This window comes from Stegodyphus dumicola, chromosome X1 (assembly GCF_044657685.1).
Source record: "Stegodyphus dumicola isolate Sdum_Otavi_A_Nest chromosome X1, ASM4465768v1".
NCBI classification, from domain to species: Eukaryota; Metazoa; Arthropoda; class Arachnida; order Araneae; family Eresidae; genus Stegodyphus; species Stegodyphus dumicola.
The window spans coordinates 171,832,086-171,858,266 of NC_140780.1; the positions used below are offsets into that span (position 1 = coordinate 171,832,086).

The window sequence follows — 26,181 nt, forward strand, 5'->3', positions numbered from 1 at the left end:
TTGGCAAGAAAGTTGATGTCAAGCACAAGCCTTTCTCCAAGAATTGTCCCTCTCATATTTCTATGAAGAAAAGAATTATTTCTCAAACTAATTATAGCTAACTTCCCCTTTTCTGTTTTTAAAATTATTCAACTTGATCTTTATCATTCGAAAGTTACTTAACAGCTTAAATATGGAAAATTTTGACACTGATATCGCTCTTGTTCAGTGCTCTCTTTTCAACTTGCCCTTTTCCACTACTGAATTTATTTTGATGGCAGTACTGATACCATTAAAGCCACTATTATGTATAGAATCAAGAATGCTCCAGTCTGCTTGGCATTAATAACCTTGATTATAATGTGGTTTTTAATGTTATCTCAATACTCATGATTTTATCTTTTTTCATATTACTTTGAACCCAATAGAAATACCAACAATTTTCTGCAAATCTAAATTTGCACAAAATTAATGGAGCATTAGCTTTGAAAAACTATGAGAGATTGATTTAGGCTGTTGATGCCAATAATAAATCTGAAATTTGGCATAGTTCAGTTTCAGATTCCTAAGGTGCTAAGCTTTGTGAATTTTTTTAAGCATGAATAACCTGTTTGTTATCAATGGAGACTGTGGTCTTGCTTTCTGTAGTATTCAAGGTTCAAGCTATACTGACATTACGGTTATGAGAGCTGACCTTTTCAGCGATATTTTTTGCTGGCACCAGACACATTAATCTCTTCTGATAACAGCAAAATTGAGTTTATATTTTTTACTACTCATATAAGCAGTTGGTTGAGGAGCTCTCAGAATTTATTGATACACATAAGCATGCCTTTCTGTGATTCTCTATAATGCAACAAAGGCCTGCTAAAAAGGTGAGTTCACAAGGTACTTTGGCAGACTACTGCAATCAAATATATGAGAAAATAGGTTAATGCTGCTAGATGTAGTAGGTTTCACAAAATCATAATCATACTCTGACCTATATAAGCAAAAATATTTTCACTTCAGACATAGTTGGAGCTCAAAGCTCCAGGACACAAAACTTAACCCTTGGAGAGATTTTCTAATGAATGTTCATGAAAGAAATGTTTGGAAAAAATATGTATATGAATTGTATAAAGTCAATTTTTTGAAAAAAAATGAAGTTACTGGAATTTGTCTCCCATCTGGTAACAGTACAAAGTCGATAGAAAAAACAGTATATCAGGCTCTTAATGGAAGCTTTCCCACTGACCCATTTAGCCAGGATAATTTGTTTCACAGAACGAAAAGGACTGAAACTTCTATAAACTATATTGCTAATTAGGATCCCCTTTTACCAGTTCAGAAATTAATAGCATTATTGAAAACCTTAATGCAATAAAGCTGTGGGTCTTGATTCCATTTCAAATGAAATTTTGAAGCAAGTTCATAGAACATTTTTTAAATTGCTTTCCAAACCTTTAATACTTGTCTGAAGCTGGATTCACTTCCTCGTTGCTAGAAGCTAATGTTTTAATCCCTAAGAAAAGTGGTCTTCAGATTCTGCATTTAAATAATCTGAGATGCATTAGTCTTTTTTCAGCTTTAAGAAAATACACAGAAAAACTGTTTATTAAAGAGAATGATCTGGTTCTTACAGAATAAAGAAACTTAAATTGCTCTCCCTTGGCCATGTTTCATCTTTCCACATTTTTGAAAAAAGGTTGGCCACAAGGCTGTTTCTGAACTCTTACTGTGAAATTTAATTATGAATGATCTCACTAGACTCTCAGACTGTCCAGGCTGTAAAACAGTTGCTTTTGCTGATGATCTACTGATTTGTTTTCAAGAAAAGTGTCCCAATACTCTTTATAATATGGCTAAGAACACCCTTAATAGGGTTTCAGATTGGTCTAGAGAGCAGATGTGGAGTTAAATCCTTATAAATATAAAATTATAGCAATTGAGTTGTACAAACCAGCAAGTGTACTTTGATAGTATTATACTCGAAACAGTGAACGAAATTAAACATTTAGGCATTATTACTGAGCATGAGTTTTCCTGGAAAAATCCTATGTAGCTATCCAAAAAATTTGAAAATATACTCAGAAGGCTTAATCGTGTCTCTTGCAATACATTTGGTTTAAAATCTAATGTTATTGGTATGATTTATAAACAAGGTATAGTCCCTTTAGTTTGCTTTGCTTCTAGAGTACAGGGAACAGCTTTAGAAAGAGGATTAATTCTCATATTCTTTTCAGAATTCACATATGAATTTTACTAACAGTTGTATGTGACCTAAAAGCAATTAGCTATGAAGCCTGTTTTGCAATTTCAGGGTTTCCCTGACTGATCTTCATGTTTTACATGACAAAGAGTTTAAAGATACCATCAGCAAATATATTTTTTAGATACCAAGGTGCTGCTTGGGAATCTTCTTCACCCTGCTGATCATTTGCGAAATCAAACTATAATTTATGAAAATTCCATTGAAGATAGTTTCTTAGTTGTATGTTATACAAAGAGCAGTAAAATTAATAACCAAGCTGGGCTAACTTATATCATTTTTCATCATGGTTCTGAGCCGGAATACAAACTCATTAGAATTCCAAATGAATGCAGTGATTTCCAAGTCGAATTACTACACATTTACGAAACGATTAAGTGGATATCTAATCATAGTTCGTTAAATGGTAAATTACTTATTTGCACTGCTTCTCTTTCATCCGTATATTCTCATGAATATCTTCTCTTGTAATAAATTCTCACTTCTCAAGCTATTCTGAAAGAACCTTAATAATAAAGGTATTGATATCAGGTACATGGCCACAATAGCAATCTAGGAAATGAAAGGGCTGATTGGTTAAGCAAACAAATCTTCACATTCACACCCCAATGGCAAACAGAGTTGGAAAGAAACAACTCTCACGTCGAATGAGTTATACAGAAATTCTACTAAATTATTTTTCCCTTCTATTCTTCACAGACTGAATAATAAACAATTTTTCTGCAATTCTGAAGTTACTAAATTTATAACTGGGCATGACAATTTCAACTTATATTTGAAGATATTTGGGCTATCTAAATACAGATTTGTGTTCCTGTAGCTTTGAGGGAGTGCAAAATGTTGAACATTTGTTCTCCTGTTCAAAGCTTATCAAAGGAAGAAAAGAGCTCATTACTCAGTTAAACTCTTCAAACATTCAGTTTCCTTCCCCCCCTTTCCCATGTGCTTGTTCAAGATAAAATGGCATTCTCTTCATCCCATATATTTATTTCTCATATTTCATCTGTGAATTTGAAATTTTATTTTGTGTTGTATTTTTTTTTTTTTTACTTACCTCTGTAAGCCTTGTGCCTCTGTAAGTATGTGGTGCATGAGAAGTTTAAATATGCTTTAAAAAAAGTGATGAGAAGCACATGTTGGCAACAGCAAGCATAGCAGGAAAAAGAGCTGCAAATTCAGTAGCAGTGATATTTAATGACTTAGTTCTTCATTCAAATTTTGATCTGTGATTGGATAAGAAGAGCTGTCTTACTGCAGGAGGATTACATAAGAACATAAAACATAAAATAGATTAATTTTGAAAGATGCAGTCCAGAAAGCTAATACAAACAATTTATACTATTAGATGAGAAAGGTCCCATAGCCAAATCAGAATGAGTAATTAAAAAGATTATTAAAAGAGAGATGATCAGACATACACATTTTCCTATAACATAAACTAATATTCCATTATTACACCATGGTAGTATTTGATGTTTGAGTATGATTTTGTGAAGGCAGACATGCAAAACTGAAAGAATAAGTGTTAAGAAATAAAAAGTTCTCCAGCTCTTTGTATGCCATTTATATAACAATTACACTTAAAGCTCTATTTCATAGACATCAGAAAATTTACCTGAGTTGTTTTAAGGTCACCTTCTCCTCGAGTAAACTGATACATGGAAAATGCCATCTGAGACATGCTGCGTGCTCTTTTGCAAAGATCATTTTCAGATGAAGGCCATCTTTCTGTTTCTGCATCTATTTCAGATGTTAATAGTTTCATTTCAAGACCTAATTTAGCAATTTTTGCTTGCTCCTAATGAAAATAAAATAACATTTTAAACATTAGTACACTTTAATTAAAATAAAGCACTTACCATTAAAACATATAGCAAATTATTTTTCAGATTTTAAACCATTTTTTATTATGTACCTGAAACTAATATTTTAGTATTAACAAAACATAAAAGATAAATTATTCATTAATGGAATTTTCTGATATCTTAGGCAATGGTATTTCATAACTCTTGGTTTGATATTCATGTAATGACATGTTGCTCCTCATTTTTCCTACACTTTTGGTGAAAAAAATCTGCTTGCATTTTTAAAAAGAATTTATTGATGGAAAAGGTACAGAACTCAGAAATGACATAAATGGATAAACTTTAATGAATTATTTACAGTTCAATAGCTAAGGAAGTCCGTCACGTCATCTGCAAAGTATGGTGTACGATACTCATGCACATGATGCATTTATAGCAGTTGCTTATTATCAGCTGGTTTTCTCAAACTGAGTGAGTTTTAAACACTTTTTGCAGAGGATCAAAAGAGATTCCTATATATTGAATATGAATTTGTTTTTATAAAATTATTTATCACAAATTGAATATTATGCCTTAACAGGGAGAAGTTTAATTATTTATATGAATTAAAATAAAAAGCAGACTTAACACTTTTCATACTATAGAAATCACAATAGAATTATTTTGCTTATGCATTGGTGGAGCAATTAAACTGAAAGTCTGCTTAAAAATTTAATTTTATGGGTGTTTTAAAAAGTTTTAAATTTGTTGATTATACTTATGAAATTTTACAATTTTTTTGCATGATGGCAAAGCAAATGAATTAATTATATTTTCATATAAAATGTGAAATTTGTTGAGTCTGCAGCAGAAACGCTTTTAAAAAATTGGTACAGTTGTTATTAAATTTCAAGAAATCAAATTGTTGGATTGTTGTCTTACTGCATTAATAGTTACTTAAATATTAATTAGTAACTTCTGCACCATGATGTTAGCTGCTTGCCACTTACTATCCTCATTAGGATGTTTTATTACCTTTGCTTGAAGCATGAGACTTCAAGTAGAACTTAAAATTGAGACTCATCATTAAATCTAATATAGTGCTGTCTTCTGCCAATTCTTCTCTCTGCATAACTGCATATACTTATGAGAATAAAACAGTTTTAGTGAAAGTAGTAAATGATGTAAGCATAAAAATGGACCTGAATTTAAAACAAACACAGGTCAAGGTGACTGTTCCACAAAAATATTTCATACTAACTTATGCATGAGAATGTTACTGGATCTGTGGGGAGGGAGTACTAATTAACATTTGCTTTTGTCTTACTTAGGACATTTTATGGACTTTTATTTTACTTAGGAAATTTTATGATACTGCCAACTTATTACCATATACAAAATCAATGTAAAAATATTAAATTTACATCTGACATCATCTGTACATCTGACAAATACGAAAATGAAGTCTTTCACAGCAATCATTAACGAAGACTATAATTTTAGTTAATTGTTCTAATTATATACAGAAATTAATGTTATTTCATATGCAATTTACATAAAGATATTTCATTCAATATAATTATTACATACATACAGAAGAATATATTGGAAATATATATTAGCTATGTTTTGTAGGCTTTGCAAAATAAAACAGCTCATCAAAAATAGTAAAAATCAGTCACTGACAATATTTTTTTAACTGAAAGGCAACATTTTTCAAGTTGTAGGTGATTTGTAGGTCTTGTATTCACTGTCACTGTCAAGAAAAGACAATTTTAACTAATACTATTAAATTAGGCAATACCCTTTATTTCAAGAAATTAAAAATCCGTGCCCTTTTCTCAGAGCTTCTACAGTCCTCAATCCATTATTTAACCAAAATCTTCATAACTATTTTCTTCAGTAAGATTTAGAAAACTCAAAGCAGTTTACATTCTGATTTACCTATTCCAGAATCTAGCTTGACTAATCTCAATCTTTTTAATACAAAATCTTTGAAATTTATTTGTTCGAAACTTAAAAGCAAGATCTCAAAACAAACTGAAAAGTATTTGATCTTAACATGTTTTATTGTCTTTTTCTTACACTCTAATTTAAACTTGTTTAAGAAGCTTCTATTCTCACCTCTGGATAAACATTTTTTCCCCCCTCTCTAAAAACGGAACACTGCCATGCTGGATTTATTTTAACAGTTGGTACTACTATAACACATTAGCATTTTGTACGGTATTTATTTCATTATCATTTATTTTATTTTTTATTGATGAAATCAGAAAGTGAAGGTAACATTCAATTAAAAGTAACTAAAAAAGATTACTTTTGATAGTGTGAATAAGCACAGAAAATGTGTTTTAATTAAGAGATTGTGCAGTGCAGTTAAAATTGATTTGGTTTGTTTAGTACCATCTTCCTGCTGTGAGACCCCAGACTCTAATGTTATTTATACAGCTTTTACATAAATGGAAGAAACTATTAAATTTGATGAAAAATATACTAGAACATTAAACATTTAAAAAAAGTACTAGATCTAGTATGAAAGTACTAACACTGGTCACACAGATACAGGATACCCTAAACAGGAACATGAATGACTGGTGTGATGTTTGACTCTAGATTGTTCTCAACATCCCCTGCAAACTTAATAAATAAACTTAAAAGTTTATTTTAAGTTAAATTTTACGAGTTTTTTATTACCTGCTTCAATGCAAGTCTACAATTTAGTGCCATATGACCTTCAGACATTCTCGCTGTCTCACAATATAGTCTCTTCTGATGGTCATGGATTTTAATATAGTGTGTAATATTCATGAAATTCTAAATGTTCTAAGAGCCTTAACAATCTAAAAGGTACGTTTTTAATTTTTAAACATAGTATGTATTTTTATTGCATATGCAAAATTTTATCAGTTTCCACTCACACTTTTTAGGTGAGTTCAACAAAATGCAGTTATACATGCAAAATAGTGTGTAATTAACAATTGTTAAATGCAATATAAGGTTTAGTTATATATAAGGTTTAGTTACTTCTACATCAAGCTTAGAAGGCTTCAACTGTTTGCTAGTAGTGCCATGTTTCTGAAAATAGAAAGATAACAATAAGAGAAAAGTATTAAATACAAATCAAATTTTTCAATGTCTTATTGGATGACAAACACAGTAAATATCTAACTCGAAGAAAAATACATTTTATGGTAAGAGTATTCAATAGTATACAGAAAATTTCACAAATATCATAAAAATCAGTATATTGTGATTTATTGACAATTTATATTTGCCACAAAACTCTTCATAGCAGCATAATTTGAAGGCCTCAGTTAAAATAACACTTAAAAACAATATCTAAAATATGGAAGTCCTCAACTAGCATATAACAGAATTGCATTTTGAAGATGATGGTTTATTTTGCAGTGTTCTAAAGTATGTTCTACCTGATTTAATAGCAGGTTAGATTTTCATAGATTTTTCTACTGCTTTAATTCTATATTTTACACCACCAACAAATATGAAAATAAAGTTCTGTAAAATATGAATAAATTTCAAATTTTAAAACAAGCAAGCAGTTTATTCAAGTGTTTTGAAACTGACTTCACTTGAAAGTTACACCACAAATGGTTTCTGTGAGCAATCTACTATTTGCATTATTCAGTTTGAGTAAGGGTTATTAATTTGCAGTAAAATAATACCAAGTTCTTTTGACAAGCAATCTTTTCAGTGGCTGAATAGATAACAGCAGAACACTAGTAGTTCAATCCGTGCTTAAATTCTAGGATATGTGCTGTTTGCATGGGTCTTTTATGTTTTCAACCATGTTTAATGCAAATAAAAACCTGTTTTCCTTGGAAATACACATGAAGCATTTCTGGCCTGCAACAGATAACCTTCACGTGTTTTGTGGCAATCCATTCAGCAGAAAACTAAGAAAAGTAACTATGCATTCTGTTAACGAAGATTCATGTACAGGGTGTTTGAAAAACATGGTCATAGCTTTATTTCCTTATACAGGGTGATTCCACATGAATGCAGAGATTACAAATGGCTATAATTATTTAAATGAAAATAATTTATAAATAAGAATTACATAGAATGAAAAGCCACAGTTTACGATATTTAGAACTCCCTACTGGCTTTGTGCATCGGATTTCTGTAGGCTTCATACCTGAGGTGAATTCTTTCAACGTTTTCCAGTGATACACATGGCTGTCTGGTAAGTTTTCCTTTGCATAACCATCTTTTTTGTAGAAACATCTTATGACATTTGAGTATGTTGTTGGCATTTTGAGGCGCTTGAATGTACCACTGATGAAATCTCTGCATTGTAAGAATCACACTTGCTAAATTCTAACACTCAGAATGCCTTTTGCTCAGGATTTGCCTTTTTCATTATGATATGGTTGCAAAGAATGGATTTCTGATTGTTGCATAATCTGAACTCGTCCATGCACAGGCTTCTGATTCATTGCACTTGCACAATGGAATTTTGAACTTCCTTCTACAATTTGTGCAATTCTGAGTTATGGCCAACTGTACTATATACATTTTGAATCACCTTGTACATTGATCCTAGACATATATTTCAAAATGTAGTGCTCCTAAAGAAGTCGGTCAGTCTGATGAAAAGTAGTTTCATGACTGTGGATGGAAAATGTTCAATTAAAAAAAGTAGCTTCTCCTATAGTCCTGTAGAGCTAAAATTCCAGTTAATACAATATTAATTAATTTTATTAAGTTTAAACCTAAATGTTCTATGTTTGAAGGAGTAAAACTTATAGAATTACTTGGAAATGAATTTATAGATTGATATTTTCCCATGTCTCTGACTAAATCCAGGAAAAATTTATAAAGCACTTGTGGAAAAGAAAAATAATTTATCTTTGCAATTAATTGCTGCATCTTGAGAGCATCTGATGATAAATTTGCAGCTGGCTTCTAGGAAACATTTATTGAGCATAGTGCTTACGAAGTTCTGTGATGAAGAGGAAAGTTTCATTTTTTTAATAGATAGGTTAGAAAATTTGCCAAGTTTGAGACTTTTACAAAAAATTGATACAAATAGGAAAGTCTTTGAACAGAAAGTTAACTAATATATTTTATAATTCTTTTTAAAATACTGCAAGGTCATTTTATTACAAGACCTCTTTGCTTTGAAAGACTATCGTACCATTTAGCTTTTCTTATTTTTTTGCTACCTTTTCAACATCAGCTAACTGGAAATCAGAAAATGGTACGTGTGTTATGAAATGATTATCATCCTGACATAAATTAACATTACCACAACAATAAGCCTCATTCTAATTTTAAATAGATTCAACAAATTATCAGCTTTCATAAAAAATATTAAAAAATCAGCATTGTAAGAAGCTATCAATAAATTTAGTTACCACAAATGTGATGCACCTTTGAAAATGTGACTCAGGAAAGTAATGCACCAAGGATTTTAGCAAAACAACTGCTACACTTGAACACAGAAAGGCATTATCGCACATGTTTATCATTCATAAAATACACTCATGTCCATAAATTAAGGATAATTCAGAATCACACGGAAATCGAACTCTAAAGTAAAAATTTCAGTAGAATTATTGCACACATCTTCACAAATAATATGCAAAATACAGGAAGCCATCAGATAATGCCGATAGTACATCAAAATAATGAGAGTGTAAGAAAAGTGTATATAAGAATTGGTAGTAAAGAAGTAAAATTATTCACAAGCATTCTGTAAGCTGCTCACTGCCACAGCCGAACAGTTATGACACAGAGGATGCATGTGGATGAATTTTAATGTGGTAGAAATATTAAGAATACAGTCAAAAGTCGTCAATCAGAATCAGCGATACTCGGGTATTCCAAAACTAAATGGCCTTACGTTAATAAAAGGAAAGCTGCAGAGCTATTTATATTAATGCAATTTACAATTAAATACAAGATATACAAACTTTAAAGTAAACACATTTGGTCTCATCTTTCATATATGGTTTACAATATGGCCATCATAATTTATTACTGCTTATTAAGTGAATAATTAATGACATGGAAATGAATAAGATTATCTATAAAAACTTGTGTAAGTAAAATTAGTTCAACTATTTAGTCTTTCTGTACACAAATTTTTGACTAGTAATTTGATTGATTATTGTATTGCTAATAACTTTTCTTTATAAGTGGCTTTGCCAATTAATTAGTTTAATAGCAGTAAATTTAAATTCTCTTCTTTTATCAATGTTTAATTTTAGTGTATTGAATAATCTGTACACTAAAATACTATATCCGAAAAAGGGAAATGAATCCAACTTGAATCTCTAATCATTCTTTCCATTTTTCTTCTATTAAAATTACAGAAAATGCATCAAGCATAAATCGAATTCTTTTGAAATGCTTTTCACATTCAAATAAATCTCTTTCAATGATTTTAAAATCAATATTAACCATCATGAAATTTTTTTCACATTTTGGCTCAATAAACTATGCAATTAATCAGCAGTACTTAAGGCAAAAGCCAGAATTCTTTTCTCCCAAAGAAGGAAGATCATTTTCCTCAGCATGTTGAAAAAGCTTGCAGGCACGAGGTTTATAATTTAATCCAAGATTTATTTGCTTCCAGTTCTTAGATGATAAGGAACTAAAAAAAAACTACTAAAGCGATGAAATCAGAAAATAAATCTGACGAAGTCCTACACATATACTGGCAGCACCTGGCATTAAAACTGACTGTGGTTGCTAACAAATGCTGAAAATTAGTACCAATCTGAATTACAAGCAACTGTTTTGGGTGTTTTGAAACGTATTTGGATGGCAAGATCATGATTGATGAAATTACACTGCACCTATTAAAATTCTAGGCACCAACAGATAAGCATCTGCTATTGCAAGTATTATTTGGTTATGTGTACTGATACTCTTGAGAGATATTTCAACTTCCAAGTTTATTATTAAAACTAAAATGTATTGATATCCTTTGCACTGTAAAACTTGCTATCTTATTTACTCAAATTTTGAAAACACTGAGATAACAATGACAGCATATACAGTAAAAAGTCCAAGATCCAGACCTCCAATACCTGGACCTCAAAGCCACTTGAATACTGACTCATGCAGTGATGCCTAAACAATTTTTTTTTAATATTAGTATAACAAAGTGTATGGCAACCATTTATGTTGACATTACACTTGACAATGATTACAGATTTACGTTAAATGCATTAAGAAACGTTGACGAGGAAAAATTTTAACAAACATTTCTCTCTGGGTGTTAAAAAAAATAGATTTTTTTAATGATACCTTATAGACTAAAAGACTACAATTAGTGCTATCTGAATTAAGAATAATTGATTTGTTATTCAGTTAACCCTTTTGCACCAGCGCACCTTTGTTTAAGACGCTCGTGCGGGACGGAAGGGAATCAAAGGCAGTCATCGTACAGAATGGAGGTTTTGAATCACTAAGCCTACTTTTATTAAAAAAATCAGAAAAAAAAAAGTTTCACTTCTAGCATCGTAATTTTTGGTATCATTTTAGATTATTACTTGCGCTGTTATATATGCTAAAATTAGCACTTAATAATGTTTTTTTCTTTATTTTACATGAAAATATAATTAAAAAATTGCTTATCTTCTAAAATAATTTTCAGAAGCAATATTCAAATTATTCCAAAGTTTTAATTGATAAAATCCATCAATAAAGTTTAAAATTAATAAAACAACACAATAAAGACTATTTACAGTAAGAAGTAACAAAATTTAAAATGAAGACTGAGTATGGTAAATCTCGAAGCACAGAGAAGTATCACTAACTCTTTAGAAAATGAACATCACTCTCATCTGCGTTAGTTAAATGGTTCATTAACCAATGAGGGTATTCTTCCTCTGATAAATAGCGCCTTCCCGCCGTAACAGACTGGAGGTGAGGCTTTCCGAAATAAAAAGAGAAGAAATGGAAATATATCTGTAGGCAATGAAAAACGTAGCAGAACTCCACATAATAACCCTAAAAGACCGTACATAGTAGAGGGGGAAAATAGAATAAAAGAAGGAATTAGATATAAATCAGACACGTGAATGTTTATATTAGCACATGGTGATTTAAAGAGCCCACCTCTGTTTACGCTTTCCCTCCTTCTCCCCCACCCTCGCAACAGTTGATGAGTAAAATACCAAAGTCAGGCAAAATATATCAAACTCAAGGTCAGGAAACTAAAACTGTGTTCCCTTCAAAAGTAACGGACATAGGATGCCATCTAGTGGCTTCCAGAAAACATTCCAGCTTAAAATGTGTATGTACATTGCCCGTCCTTTGAATGCAATCCCTAGTGATGTGTGGATGGGACGCCCGGCTGTAATAGACATTTTTAGGGAATGCGTAAATGGGACGCCCGTCCTGAAAGGATTAAACCCAGAACTGGTGCCTGAGCTCATGTGGCTCCGCTGGGTGGCAGAATTTAGACAAAACTTTTGGAATTTAGAGAAGCACCGAACAACAAAATTAAGGGATGACAAATTTTTTAGAATTTAGGGGTGGCAAAATTTTAGAACTTAGGGAGGTGCTTAGTAGCAGAATTTATGACTCGCAGAGACTACATCAGGCAGTAACATAACTAGTGCTGGCTCTCGATAAGCCTTAAAGTATACCAGGGAATTATTTATTCAGGCTTCAGGTAAGTCTTAAGTATGTACAAGAAATAGATGCAAGTATAATAAATAACTAAAATAATACAATTCAGGCTTAAATGATTAAGTGCATGATAGAAGCAAGACAAAATGTAGTGGAACAGCAACATGTCTTTTATCGCCAATCTCATGATAGCTGATACTCTCAGCTGATATTGAAACTGCTGAGGTATTTGCAGATGAATTTACTAAACTCACTAATACTGAAAAGTTATCTCCAGAACAAATTTACACTCTGATGAAACTGGTTTTTTCTGGCAATATGTACCACACAATACCTTGGCAACCTCCACAGAAGAGTCTCTAACTAGTATCAAAGATTCCAAAGAGAGACTAACAATTTTAGCATGTGCTGCAGGAACGCACAAGTGTAAACTTTTCAGCATCGAAAAAAATACACGACATTGAGCATTTAACTCTTTTGCATCGAGAGATGACCAGATCTGTTTTCATTAAAATAGAAAATGCCCGTGTTTACGAATTTGTCTTGGAGTAGTTTTCCTTCCCCCCTGCCTAGTAAACAGCTACAGCATTAACAATAACCTACTTAAGTGAAATGCTTGCTTCTCTCTTGGGATTTTTTTTGTGGTTTCATCTATTGTGTGCAGTTTCACCTTAGGGCCGGATTACACCTGCGAACATCAATAGCTTTCGTACTTCTCCTTTTCTCTCCTGGGGGTTTTTCTGCGGTTTCATCCATTGTGTGCAGTTTCACCTTAAGGCCGGATTACACCTGCAAACATGAATAGCTTCCGTACTTCTCCTTTAGTTGCTTCAAAAGAATGATCGACATGTCTTTTAACAACTTGCGAAACTAATAAGCCATACACTAACGTGAAGGGGGAAAGCACTAGGTAGAAAATAAACGAGGCGTTGGGGCGGTTTGCAGTCGCCTGAATGAACAGGCGTTACGGGCAACTTCGATGTGAAAGAGTTAAAGGAGTAAAGATTTACCTGTTATACACTGTGTTTTAAAAAGAATACACATGTTACAAAGTGTTATTTTGTTCAAACTATCGATCACTGCACCTTGGCTATTGGTGAAACGAATACATAATCTAGTTTATATTAATAGTCGATAGATGTCATATGTCTTCTATTTTGCACGGTAACATGTTTATACGCCGCAGCAGAAATCATTTTGAGTTCTCAAGTTTGCGAAGTGCAATTCTGTGATTACAGTCCAAACACATTTGTTGAGGGGACATTTGTTGTTGTTTGTACCACTACTATATTTCATGATTTGAACAGCCATTGAAAAGTTGAGGTACCAAAGTGATCGTCCAAATGGGTGGAACATTCACAGGTGGTATCGACAGTTTGTAAATACAAGATATGTATGTAAAGAAAAGTCCTGGCCTTCCTCCTATTCCCAATGAAAATGTTGCACAAATTCAAACTGCTTTCCAACGTAGTCCTTCATAAGCAACTCGTCATGCCAGTTGGGAGTTACAACTGCCTACAGCAATTTGGCTTGTTTTGAGACGTTGGTTGGTTATGAAGCCGTACAAGTTACATTTGTTACAGGCTCTGCGTCCTGGTGACAAACGCAAATGTGTGGAATTCTGTAACGAGATTATTGATGCTACTGACTGTGATAACACTTTCGCACAATGCATCATGTTCAGTGATAAAGCGACTTTTCATGTTAGTGGTCATGTAAACAAACACAGTGTTAGAATTTGGGGCTCACAGAACCCACATGCAGCCATTGAATATGTACAAGGTTAGCCCAAAATCAATGTGTTTTGTGCGATATCTCGATCATCTGTTTACAGCACATTTTTCTTTGATGGAAACACGGTTAATGGTCAGCAGTATCTCGCTATATTACAAAACTGGTTGTTTCCGAGGCTGCACTAAGACAACTTTATTTTTCAACAAGACGGGGCACCCCCCTCACTGGTGTCGCCAAGTGCGTGATTATCAGAATGAAACTCTACCGAACCGTTGGATTGGTCGTCAAGGAGCTGATGACTTAGCATGTTGATGCTAAAGCAAAGTTTAAATTTTGAAAAAAAATTAAACATTTAGCAGTAGTAGCAATAAAAGCTCCCTGAGATATCATGTTGTGCAGACATTGAAGACAATAAAAGGCTTTGAACTTAACCAATTTATTAACAATATAATAAAGAATAAAAACACAGAAAATAAATTTCAACAATATCAGAGTCTTAGGAAAAACATAATATAACCATCATTTATCAATATCATATTTTTACCTGGTCTCCAAAACACTGACTGGCATTCAATACAAACAAAAACGTCCTAAACATTAATTATGCGGCCTAAAAATGAAGTTGGCTACACATTCAAAACGTCCATGATCAATGGTTGAGAAAACACCTGAAAATTTAAATGAAGTTCTTGAAAGCACTTAAAACCGGCCTAACTCCGTTTGCATGAGGAATCGCCGCTCACATATTTTAAATGCCGCCTTTATTGAAGAACATGGATGCTGCCCATGGCAGTCACTCACATGGTAGCCTCTGGAACCAAGGAATTTATTCCGGAACAATAATCTTGTGGACATGAACCAAGGAACCGCATTCCGGAACAACCATCCCACGGACAGGCACCAAGGAACTTTATTCAGGAACAGCCATCCCGCAAACCGGAACCAAGGCACTTTATTCACCGGACTGCATGCATCCTTCTGAAGGGGCTGGAAACCGCTCACTCAAGTGCCAGGAAAGCAGGAACTAGAAGGGTTGAGCCAGAGCGACGCGAGATACTTATATCAGAAGTAGGAATGAAGTCATCTCATGGTAACCAATCAGCTATCGGCACGAATCGGCTTTTCAGATGACGTAACATCAGGTTTCATTTTTGCATCTCAATTAGGTTGAAACAGTCCGTTCTCAATGCAAACAGTGGCAGCAAGAAAAAGAAGTAGAAGTAACTACTATATTACATTAAAATAAGAACTAAACTAAATAAACATTTCAAGGAGGAGAGATGATGCAGTAAAAGGTATAAAATAAGCTATATTTTCCAACACGTCTCAGCTGGCCTCCATGGTCACTGGATCTGACACACTGCGACTCCTTCCTGTAAGGTTTCATTAAAGACAACGTTTATGTACTCCCACAGAACCTGGAAGAGGTGAAGAACCGGATCCGTACTGTCATAACATTTGTGACGACGGACATGCTTGCCCGAGTATGGGAGGAATTTGAGTATAGATGTGATATTATACGTGTCACTGATGGAGGACACATTGAACATCTGTAACCTGAACTTGAGAGGTTTGTACATATGTGTGTACAGTTCCATATCCGTATGTCAAATAGTTTAATAAATATATGCATTCGAAATACACATAATCTTTTTGAAACATGCTGTATATCATGCAAGTAAAAGAGTATGGATGACACAAGCGTTCATAAATGACTGGTTTGGAAATCATTTCATACCCGAGGCTCAGCAACATATGAATTCGGTTGGTTTACCTCATGATGCAAAAATTGACCAGATTGTAGACAACTGTATAGCTCATGCTTCATTTAAAGTTTTAGCAAAAGATAATGTATCCGTATTATTCTTTCCTCCAAACTGTACATCAATCATTCAGTCTATAAATATCGGAATAGAGCACGCATAGAAATGCAAATATAAAGTAGCATTTTTTAAGTCCATGTTAAATTTCTTGAATAATGGCAAGACTATTCAGGAATTTTTGAAATGTTTTAGCATAACATCTGCTGCGTGGAACATTGCAAAATTGTGGGAGGATGTGTCTCCAGATACATAAAAAATATTTGGCACAATTTATGGCCTACTATATTTCATGATGAGGATGATGAAAATGATAGCCATGAATTCGAAGGTTTTTAGGATATCACAGACCAAATGTGAATTTTCCAACTAATGGATTTTGTAAAGAAATGTGGAAAAGCAGTAATAAATGAAGATGATATAAAAGAAGTTTTCACTGAGATGACAATACCACAATTATCAATCAATGAATGGCTCTGTAGTATGGCTCTAGATCCCAAAATACCACTACCAATAGTGAAGAAAGTGACAGAGAGGCAAATGAAAATGAAAAAATTTCAAATCACAAGTTACTCAGAATTTTTTCCTTTCGTATGTAGAGTAGGGTCTCTTTTTTTCTTTTGTGAATGTAAATTTTTCGAGGGTTTCCCCCCCCCTTTAAGATATGAAAATGAAAGCAATGTTTATAGAGAGCTGACTACACAGCTTTATTACAAGATCTCAGTAGCAGCAGTATAAGTGGCTTCAGCAATAAACAAAACTACAAAATGGGAGAAAGTATTGAGAAATCAAACTGGATATTGCAGTACAACAAAAGTATGGGAAGACTGGATATTAAAGATGCAGTCACTACTTACTTTCAAACGGTATAAGAAATTGTTTTTTGGACATCTCAATATTAAGATCTATAATGTCCATGCATTTATACAATGTAATAATTGTACAAAAGAGACCATTACTTCAATTTCGATTGAAGTAACTGAACAAACTATGGAGAGGGTCATGTCAAGAACAGAAAGTGAACTTTGGGCAGTAGCTGCATCAATACATTTTGCCTTTCAGAAAGGCATTTTCTTCCACCACTTAATGGGAAAAACGAAAATTGTTTGTTCTCAAACTATGTAGATGAAGCAAGCTTCATGAAAAACATTTTGCTTTGAGTATAGATTGTAATGTAGGACTCTGCATGGATCCATCCTTCAGAATATACAGTACAAAGTCTGTAATCTGGACGTCCATTATCCGAAATGATCTATAATCTGGACCTCAAATCCCCTAAAATTTTTTTGTATGCTTTACGCATGTGCATTTAATGCTACGCATGTGCGTTTAGCACAAAAAAAAATGAAGCAACTTAAACAACTTACATTGAAAGAAATGTTTAATAAAGTAAACAAATAAATATTAAGCTTCTTTTTTTTTTTTTTTTTGTAAATTTTGATACCCTTTAGATCATAATTGCTCTTTATTTCATAAATTATGGTTTCATATTTTTAATTGTATAATTTCTGCATGCCATCTTACCAGATTTAAATTGATCATCTATAATCCGGAAAAACCCTCAATCTGGAATCGCCGAAGTTCCGACGAGTCCGGATTACAGACTTTGTACTGTACCACATAAAAAAACAATTTTTAAATGCCACTGTAAATGTATATATGTATTGTGCCTGTGTAGGTTTGCTACTTTATATTAAATATTTTAATTGCAATTTAACAAATGCTGAAAGCTTGTTTTAAAATTTCTCTTTCGTTGTCTATATATATGATTACAACTGCTAACGTTATACATATTTAATTTTATAATTCACCAAGCATAAAGTTAAATGCATTTTCTTTAATATATATATATATAAAAAAGAGTTAATTGGAACAAAAATGTATTTTTGCCGAATTTTTTAGCAAAATTAGGTTTAGAGAGCGAGCACCCACTGTCTAGTGGTGACATCATGGAAGCTCAGCACTCCTTCTCATAATGACCAGGCAGCAGACTGGAATGCCATCCGGAAAGGGTTAATATATAAGCTAGTGTGAAACTCCCAGCTTTATATTTTAATGCAAAAAATATTCAATACATGTTGAAGTTTAACAAGGATGCAACTTTCACTAAAAATACAACTTTCTACTGGCAGTATATTAAATAATGGTCAGGGCTATAAATAAGTTATTTCTGAAAATGAGTTAAACATATATTTTTATTTAAATGCAGTTCCACTGAATGTGCAAAAAACTGTTAAGCTTAATAGGATTATTAAATGATCCTAGAAACATTATTTTGCTTTCTAGTTGCTTTTGGCAGACAATTAAGAAGTTTTGTTTATGTACCTGTTCTCTTTCAATCTTTTAGACAGAAAAATGCTAATAACCAGTTACATTTTCAAAAGGGCCCACTGTCAACTTTATTCATACTACACACAAAATGAACAATAAACAAATTATTATAGTTGCAATAATTTAGAACTAAATAGCTACTTAAAAAACATTTGTTTTTGAGGGTACACTATTTTGCACTTATTTAGCAGGAACATGCAATAACAGAGAAAACACAGCTGTTTTGTTTTTGTTTAATACCTCTTATATCTCTTTAATTGACAAAAATTAATAAGTTTAATAACATACATAACTAGGCTGTAAAAAAATGAACTAAGCTTTTGCAATCAACAAAGCAAGTACTTACACCTGGCCTTGGCAAAGACATGTACGCAGTTTTGTAACGAACATCACGATTACAAAGCTCACTTATTTCTTTGTACATAGACAAAACATCTTGTGTCAGTAAATTCCACATTTCTAAAAACACATCCAGATTCTCCTTAGATATTTCACATAATGGATGCACCGACACTGTTCGGCAAGCATTCAGTACCTGTTTGATTGTAACTGTCAGTTATTTAAACATTATTACAACATTCAAGATATACAGAATGAACTACATTAGATAAAACTAACCAAAAAGATGTAATTATCTTTTGTTTACCACAGCACAGGTCATGGTAAATAATATACATTATTTTATATTACTTAAATTTAAAGGTTGACTGCTAATAATTACACAAGAAAGCAATTTTCATCTCTTAACATATAGTCAAGCTTTCTCATCAGACAGGGACATGGCAAAGTTCCATAAACAGGATTACCTAATATGTAGGGATAGACTTAGAATAAAACTAACTACAAATTTATCCAGCGACATGGAGAAATAAAACAAATATTTAAAAATAACTTTTGATATTAAGTACTGAATTTAAATATTAAATGTAAAATTATTCTAAATAAAATTTCAATACACATGGATATTACAACTAAAAATTTGAATACTTTGATTTATGTATTTATCTGAATAAAAAAACTATCAGAAGAAATTAGTAACAGATGACTCTTCCCTTCCTCAATTTAAATAATTGATATAATTCTTTAAATTATTCATAGCTTTGAGAGGTCTTTCAGTACAGTTTATGTTATGTTAAAGATATTCTTATAAAAACAAAACTCCCTAATGCATCAACTTTAGATGCATAAGATTTTGAGACTATTCCTTTCAAGCTCTAAAACTTCATCAGCATTTATTTACCTAAGAAACTATACTTGGGTGCAGAATAAAGAAAATTTGCAAAGTATGCCTTCTTTTACAAAAAAGTATTGAATCAATGCTACTACTGCTGCTGAAGAATTACGCAAACATTCAAAGTCGAATACATAACTATATACATGCATGCCTACAGAGCTGTAGTTGCGGCAAGAATATAAGTACATGAGGGGCTTTCGATAATTTGTGTGCTCAAACCCATTCATGACATTCACTATGTTTCTCGCAAGAGTCGGGTAAATTTTATAAGGTATCAGGTAATAGGAGCAACCATGAACCCATGGATGATTGAATGAGATGGAGACTTGTCGGCAGACTGGAAGCAGCCAAGCACAGGTGCCTTCCAGAGCTCAATGCAACACCCAGTGTCATCTGCAATTTGTAGAAACAGTTTCAGGGCACTGGATCCATATCAAGAAAACCTGGATAAGGTTGACCAAGATCTGCAACGATGACTAAGTGTTATCATTTGGCAGTTTCAGTGTGGCAACAGAGGTCTACAACAGCTTCCCAGCTTTCCCATGAGCTGTAGGCTGTCATAGGAACCCTAGTTCTATGGTTTACAGTTGCCTGAAGGCTTCATGAGATAAAGCTGCATGCCAGAAGACCTGCTGTTTGTGTCTTGTGCACTGTAGCACACAAGACAGAACATTTAGCATGGTGCAAAAAGTATGCATGTTGGACCAGACTTCAGTGGAACACCATGCTTTTTACAGATGAGGAGAGATTCTGCTGGACAGTGATTCTCAGTGTACTTGCATTTGAAGAGAGCATGGAACACACACTTCCTTCATCAGGGAAAAGGAATATTCTGACAGTGAAGCAATAATGGTTTGGGTAGGCCATATGTTGATTGGCCACACACACCTGCATGTGTTTGACAAAAGTTCCCTGACTGCTATGAAGTACAGAGAGGAGATCTTATCGTTTGACTTTTTAGGAGTGCAGTTGGTACTGGGTTTCTGTTAATGGATGATGCTGCTCGTCCACAGAATGCTCAGTTGGTTGATGATTATCAGGAAAGTGAGGATATTTACTTCATGTATTGGTCATCCAGATCCTCTGACCAACCCAGACATGGTTTATTCCATTGTTAAACTGGAAAAATAAGTCTATGACAATATGTTCAAACGATACTTAGTGTGCAACTATTTTTAACTACTTTTTAAAATGTTATCTGTTTCTCAGAGTAATTTAAATTGAAGAAGTTACATGTACTCCCACAAAATAAACACATTCCTTGTTCCATATAAAACCATATGGATAAGCAAGCATTATTTGATCACTGATTTGTTTGAGATAATGCTATTAATTGAAAAGTAGGAAATTTAGATGAAAGCCATATTTCAGGTAAACAGGATATTGTTATGCTAAGTAGTCACAATTTAATGTAAATTGTAGAGTTTAACTGCTAACTGAATCATGCATGAATGCACTACACAAATAAGGGAATAAATTTGACCCTAAAAGTATTTTGCATTGAAGGCTAGTTCATGAAGGAGGAAAAGCATATTTTGCATCTATAAATATAGAAAAAGCTATATGAGAAAAATATAGAAAAAACTTACATTTCCCAGCTTTCATACTAATGTAACATTTCACTTAAGTAACAATGTAATTCTATTTTTGGGTGCCTGATCTGTTGTTTACTCACATGCTCACTAAGTCCAGAGGTTTGTGCAAATTTTATGGTAAGCAGCATAGTTTAAATTCAGAAGAAACATAAGCAGCATCACTTGTAACAGAGGCTATTGCTGCCGTCTTGCCTTGCAGGTGCCACTGTTACAGTGATTGCTGGATGTTCAGCACAATTGATTAAGCATGAAATTTAGCAAAATAGGTTGTCTGACCATGATATTATTTGTAAAGTAGCAGCACTGTTGTTATAAGCAGTTAAACTGTGGTATATACCAGCCAGAAGCAGTAAGCCAGAGAGATTTAGATTTTATGTTGGTATTAAATGAAGTTAACTCATAAGTGATGAGAAAATGAAAACTAATATTATACATTTTTGTATGTCTGTTGCTTTTACAGTCCGTTTAAACTTACGATGATAACTCATCAACACAGTAATGTTTAAGGAATAGTGACTAATAAATTAGTTAATTAGAAGATTAATTAAACAGACGGGCAAAAAAATCAGTATGTAGTTACCTGGGTTACAAAGACTTTCAGGCAAGTTTCGGTGTGCTTTGAAGTAACTTGTAAAGATTCTGTGCTGGCAACATGATGCAGCAATTTACACGCCTGAAATTTCAAAATATATTTTACAGCTCAGTTTTTAAAAATTTAGAACATTGTCTTTACCATAATATTAATACTGATAACAATAAGAAATATAAATTTTCTATCTTTTCACAAGCCCATATTTAAAACTGTTAACTAGACTCTACTTTGTATCTCAAATTAATATTGAAACTACACCTTTTATTAAATCATAAGAACTCAAAACAGTTTCATTAAATGGCAAAAGATAGAAAGTGACGATACCTACCAACTAAATTTTGTGAACTTAAAAAAAGTTTTCGAAGTTTAAAACTAAATTAGCTTACTTAAATGAAATTTTCATATATAGCCTGCTTGCTTCATCACTTCATTTACGCCCACTGCGATGCATAACTGGAATGTGAGCTGAGCTTATTCATGACCATCAAAGCATTTATCAATATCCAATTTGATATTCATATTGTGTGTGCCAATTCATATTTTCACAATAAGAATCTTTAAGATTTTTGTCAAGATGAAAGCCTTAGTTACCGGGGGAAAAACTAGACTATAAAACTGACAAAAGGAAAGAACATAATTTTAATGAAGCTCATTTTTGGTTAAGATGACTTATGAGAACAAAACTGCTATATAAGACATGGGATCGAAATGCATTGTGACTGGCGATCAGTAATGAGTGGAAACATGCAAAGGAAAGCAGAGATCATGCCTCATATGCATCTTTCATTATAATGCCTTAGCTCAATTCACTTTTACAAGAGTGCTTTGAACAAAGTGTCATGTTCCCTTCATCATGGCGGTGAAAGTTAAGCAGAGAATTAGCACCAAATTTATCAAAAGTCAGATATTTAGACTTCTTGGAAAGGTTTGAACTATAATATTTAAACCTTTCCAAGAAGTGAAATTGTCTTGAAAGTGATGATGCCCCATGAGACCTGTAATCAGCAGTAAAACAAAGAAAAACATTGAAGGTGTCCATTTAACCATGCAAAAAATATTTGGATCACAGTCTCTGAGATACATGAAGAACTCAACATTAGTTACATTTCAGTGCAACCCATTCTTATAGCAGATTTGGATACATGATGAAAATCTGTCCCAAAATTGCTTTTGGGAGATTGCAGCAGTTGTACAAGATCTTGACCGTACAGTAAAAGCTCAACGATCTGGAAAGCTTGTGGAATATTGAATATGTGATAATTCTGGAGACAGTTGAGTGTAAAAAAATGTAATTCACACTACAAAAGTCAAATGGATAGACGAAACTTACAGTCAATATTGTAAAAGAAGTCATCTTATTTTCTAATCTATTTCAGTATCAAAAACCTAAATTTAAAATTATGTAAGATTTCAGAGGAAAAAAAATGCATTTCAGACATAAAAGCCGGTGTTTTCCCCCCTCTTTGCAGGCTTTAAATATATGAAAGTAAAGCCTCTTATCGAATTATGAAATTCCATCAAACATTAAAGTAGGAGTTACTGTCAAACTTTCACCAGTTATTCTAGCAATAATTTGAAAGAACAGATTGCTCTTTAAACTGGATAATGCACAGAGATATCTATAAAAACAGTTTTCCATAATTTTTTAACATTGCACTACCTTAGTTAAAATAAAGTTACATATTGTCCCCATTAATGCCATTCTTTCTGATGCCACAATCTCATAATTTTGAAAATACTTCACTGCATGCTGTTTGTTCCGTTGAAGGCAGGTACCAAAATTTAATTATTTTCTCAAATTATGAGAGGAAACTGATAACAGCAATTAATTTACATTCTAATTAACAAAAATTAAATCAGCTTATTGACAATTAATGAGGTCACGCTTATCCAATATTGGCACTAAATTTGGTGACTGTTTTTATTTCTTGAATACGGCTGATGTTAAACATACTGGGCAAGAGCAGATCTTGTAAAAGACCGAATGCCTATTGTGAATTTTGGATATTTTTTTTCTTTTCCTATGACTAGTATCCAATTTCAAGGATGAACTCCCGAACAATACAATTGATACAACAGTGAAGGGAAAGAGCGCTGTTCATCACGAATATGCTCCATCAGGCTAAACAGTAATTATAGGGTATTATAGTTAAGTGTTGTAATGTTTATGGGATGCAACTTTCATTGAAAAAGATGGGAATTGTATGTATCTGGTGAATAGAGATACTTCACCATGACAATGCACCTACTCATTCAGGCCTGAATCAACAATAGTTTTCAGCTAAACAAAAGCCCCTCCTCAGGTTTAACAGCGACCTCAATGCCCACTGTAACTCTTTCCTCTTTAGAAAAATCAAATACTTCTTAAAAGGAGGCAGATATTAAAAATGGAATTCAACAGAACACACGACTTGCTTACTATCTCAGAAAAAGAATTATGGAACTGCTTTCAGCACAGCAAGAACTTTAGATAACGTATATACTTTCATAAGGTGACTATTTTGAAGGAGAATACAGTAAATAGTATAGATATTTTTTAGCCCCAGTTCTGATACATCTTGATCACTGAGTATTTACTAAATTATGAATACTTTACACAATAATTTATTAGATTTTTTTAATGCAGCTAAATTTAGAGCGATATAATCACACCAACTTTAAAAACAAGAAAATACACACATTTTGTCTTTTACACATAAAAAAAAAATGATATATTTAAAATGGCACGTTTAAACAAAATGTCTATATTTTACTAACAAAAGAATGACACCATTTGAAACTATATTTAAGTAGTTTAAAACAACTACACAGACTCGGTTATTACTAAATCAATTATATTCCAGATCGAAATACAAGAAATATTATAGTCAGAAAAATATAACTTCTGTATGTGTAAAGTAGTAAGAAAATCACTTTGTTATTGAATTTTGTAAGTTCAAAGGTTTCCAAAAATGACAAATGTAAGGTAGCTGACAATTTGACTTATTAACCTATCGAACATGGCAGTAGTTAAGCAGTCCATTCATGATGAAAAACATATACTGCACCTGTTGCAAATTCTGGCCAATGGATAATGCTGATACGCTACAATTGTTTTAAATTTTTGTTAATGATCAGAATGTAGCTAAGACATGTTGTGTATCATCATGGCTGTAAAGTTGTTCCTCATTATATTGTGCCAATAAAGGATTAATATCTAAAATAGGTTCAACTACTGTCCCTGAAGCTCATCAGATCAAAAACCAAATAAGAAGCTTCTGTTTTATTTTAACTCATTGACAACTGAACTTAGCCTCAAATAACTTTTACTCCTTTAAATTCAACATCTGCCTGTATTCCACTGCTATAGAAAAAAATGGTTGGGATTTTTTAACTGAAACATTATTTTTCACACATTTGCAGATTTTATAAATTAAGAAATCTAGAGGGAAAAAATTAGTATTTTCTTACAAAAAGGTAGTTTCTTGCATTTTTTACCAATTTGACAATTTCAGATATTCAAGAAATATACAGAAAAAGGAAGTTTTGACTCAAAAAGAAATTGTTACTACTTTATACAGTGATACCGATCAATTCAACTGCTTAGCATGCTGTGAAGATGTTGGATCAGCAATATATGAAAGGCATCTTACATCTTGCACGTGTTCAGCATATTCCGAGAACTTCTCAGAAAATTCTTCCAGTTTATCTTTGTCACCAGCAATAGCAGAAGTTTTAAGATAACTTAAAATATGCACTTCATCAAACAGCTTCACCAATTCTTGAGCTTGATCTAGAGCAGCATCCTGAAGCTATATGAACAAAATATTGAACTCTCACACTACAATATTCAATGAAAAAATTTTCAAAGCATTAAAAGAAACAAAATATGAATAAACCAATAAATTTAGAAGACTAAATTCAAATAAACTAAAGACAGTAGGGTTGAATTAGCATATGATATACTTTTTTATATTATAAATTCTGTATGTGTAACACCTAACGACTTTGTACAGAAAAAGATGATTAAAAGGATTACTTAAAGACACTGATACTTATTCTGATCTAACATTGTAACAGAGAATACTTATCAAATTTTTATCAACTTAAAAAAAGTGTTAATAGTTCAGGATATGTCAACAATATTAGAGAAATGAAAAGATGGATTCTCCTATGTCCTCCATATTTTAATTTCATACAAAGTGCAAAATAAACAGACATGCACTTTAAACTTGGAGTTATAATTTGGTCTTGCAACACATCATGTAAATCTGT

At 32.6% G+C, this 26,181-nt stretch overlaps 1 protein-coding gene across 1 annotated transcript in view; it reads right to left on the reverse strand.

The window, feature by feature from the left end:
• LOC118192042 (alpha-catulin-like) overlaps nucleotides 1-26,181 on the reverse strand; it is a 146,284-nt gene that overhangs the window by 45,883 nt on the left and 74,220 nt on the right. Inside the window, exons 9-13 of the mRNA XM_085807804.1 lie at nucleotides 25,560-25,718; nucleotides 21,916-22,008; nucleotides 18,853-19,041; nucleotides 7,039-7,089; nucleotides 3,846-4,028 (exon numbers count right to left, since the gene is read on the reverse strand). Coding sequence (XP_085663930.1) covers nucleotides 3,846-4,028; nucleotides 7,039-7,089; nucleotides 18,853-19,041; nucleotides 21,916-22,008; nucleotides 25,560-25,718 — 675 coding nt within the window. The remainder of the gene's footprint in view (nucleotides 1-3,845; nucleotides 4,029-7,038; nucleotides 7,090-18,852; nucleotides 19,042-21,915; nucleotides 22,009-25,559; nucleotides 25,719-26,181) is intronic.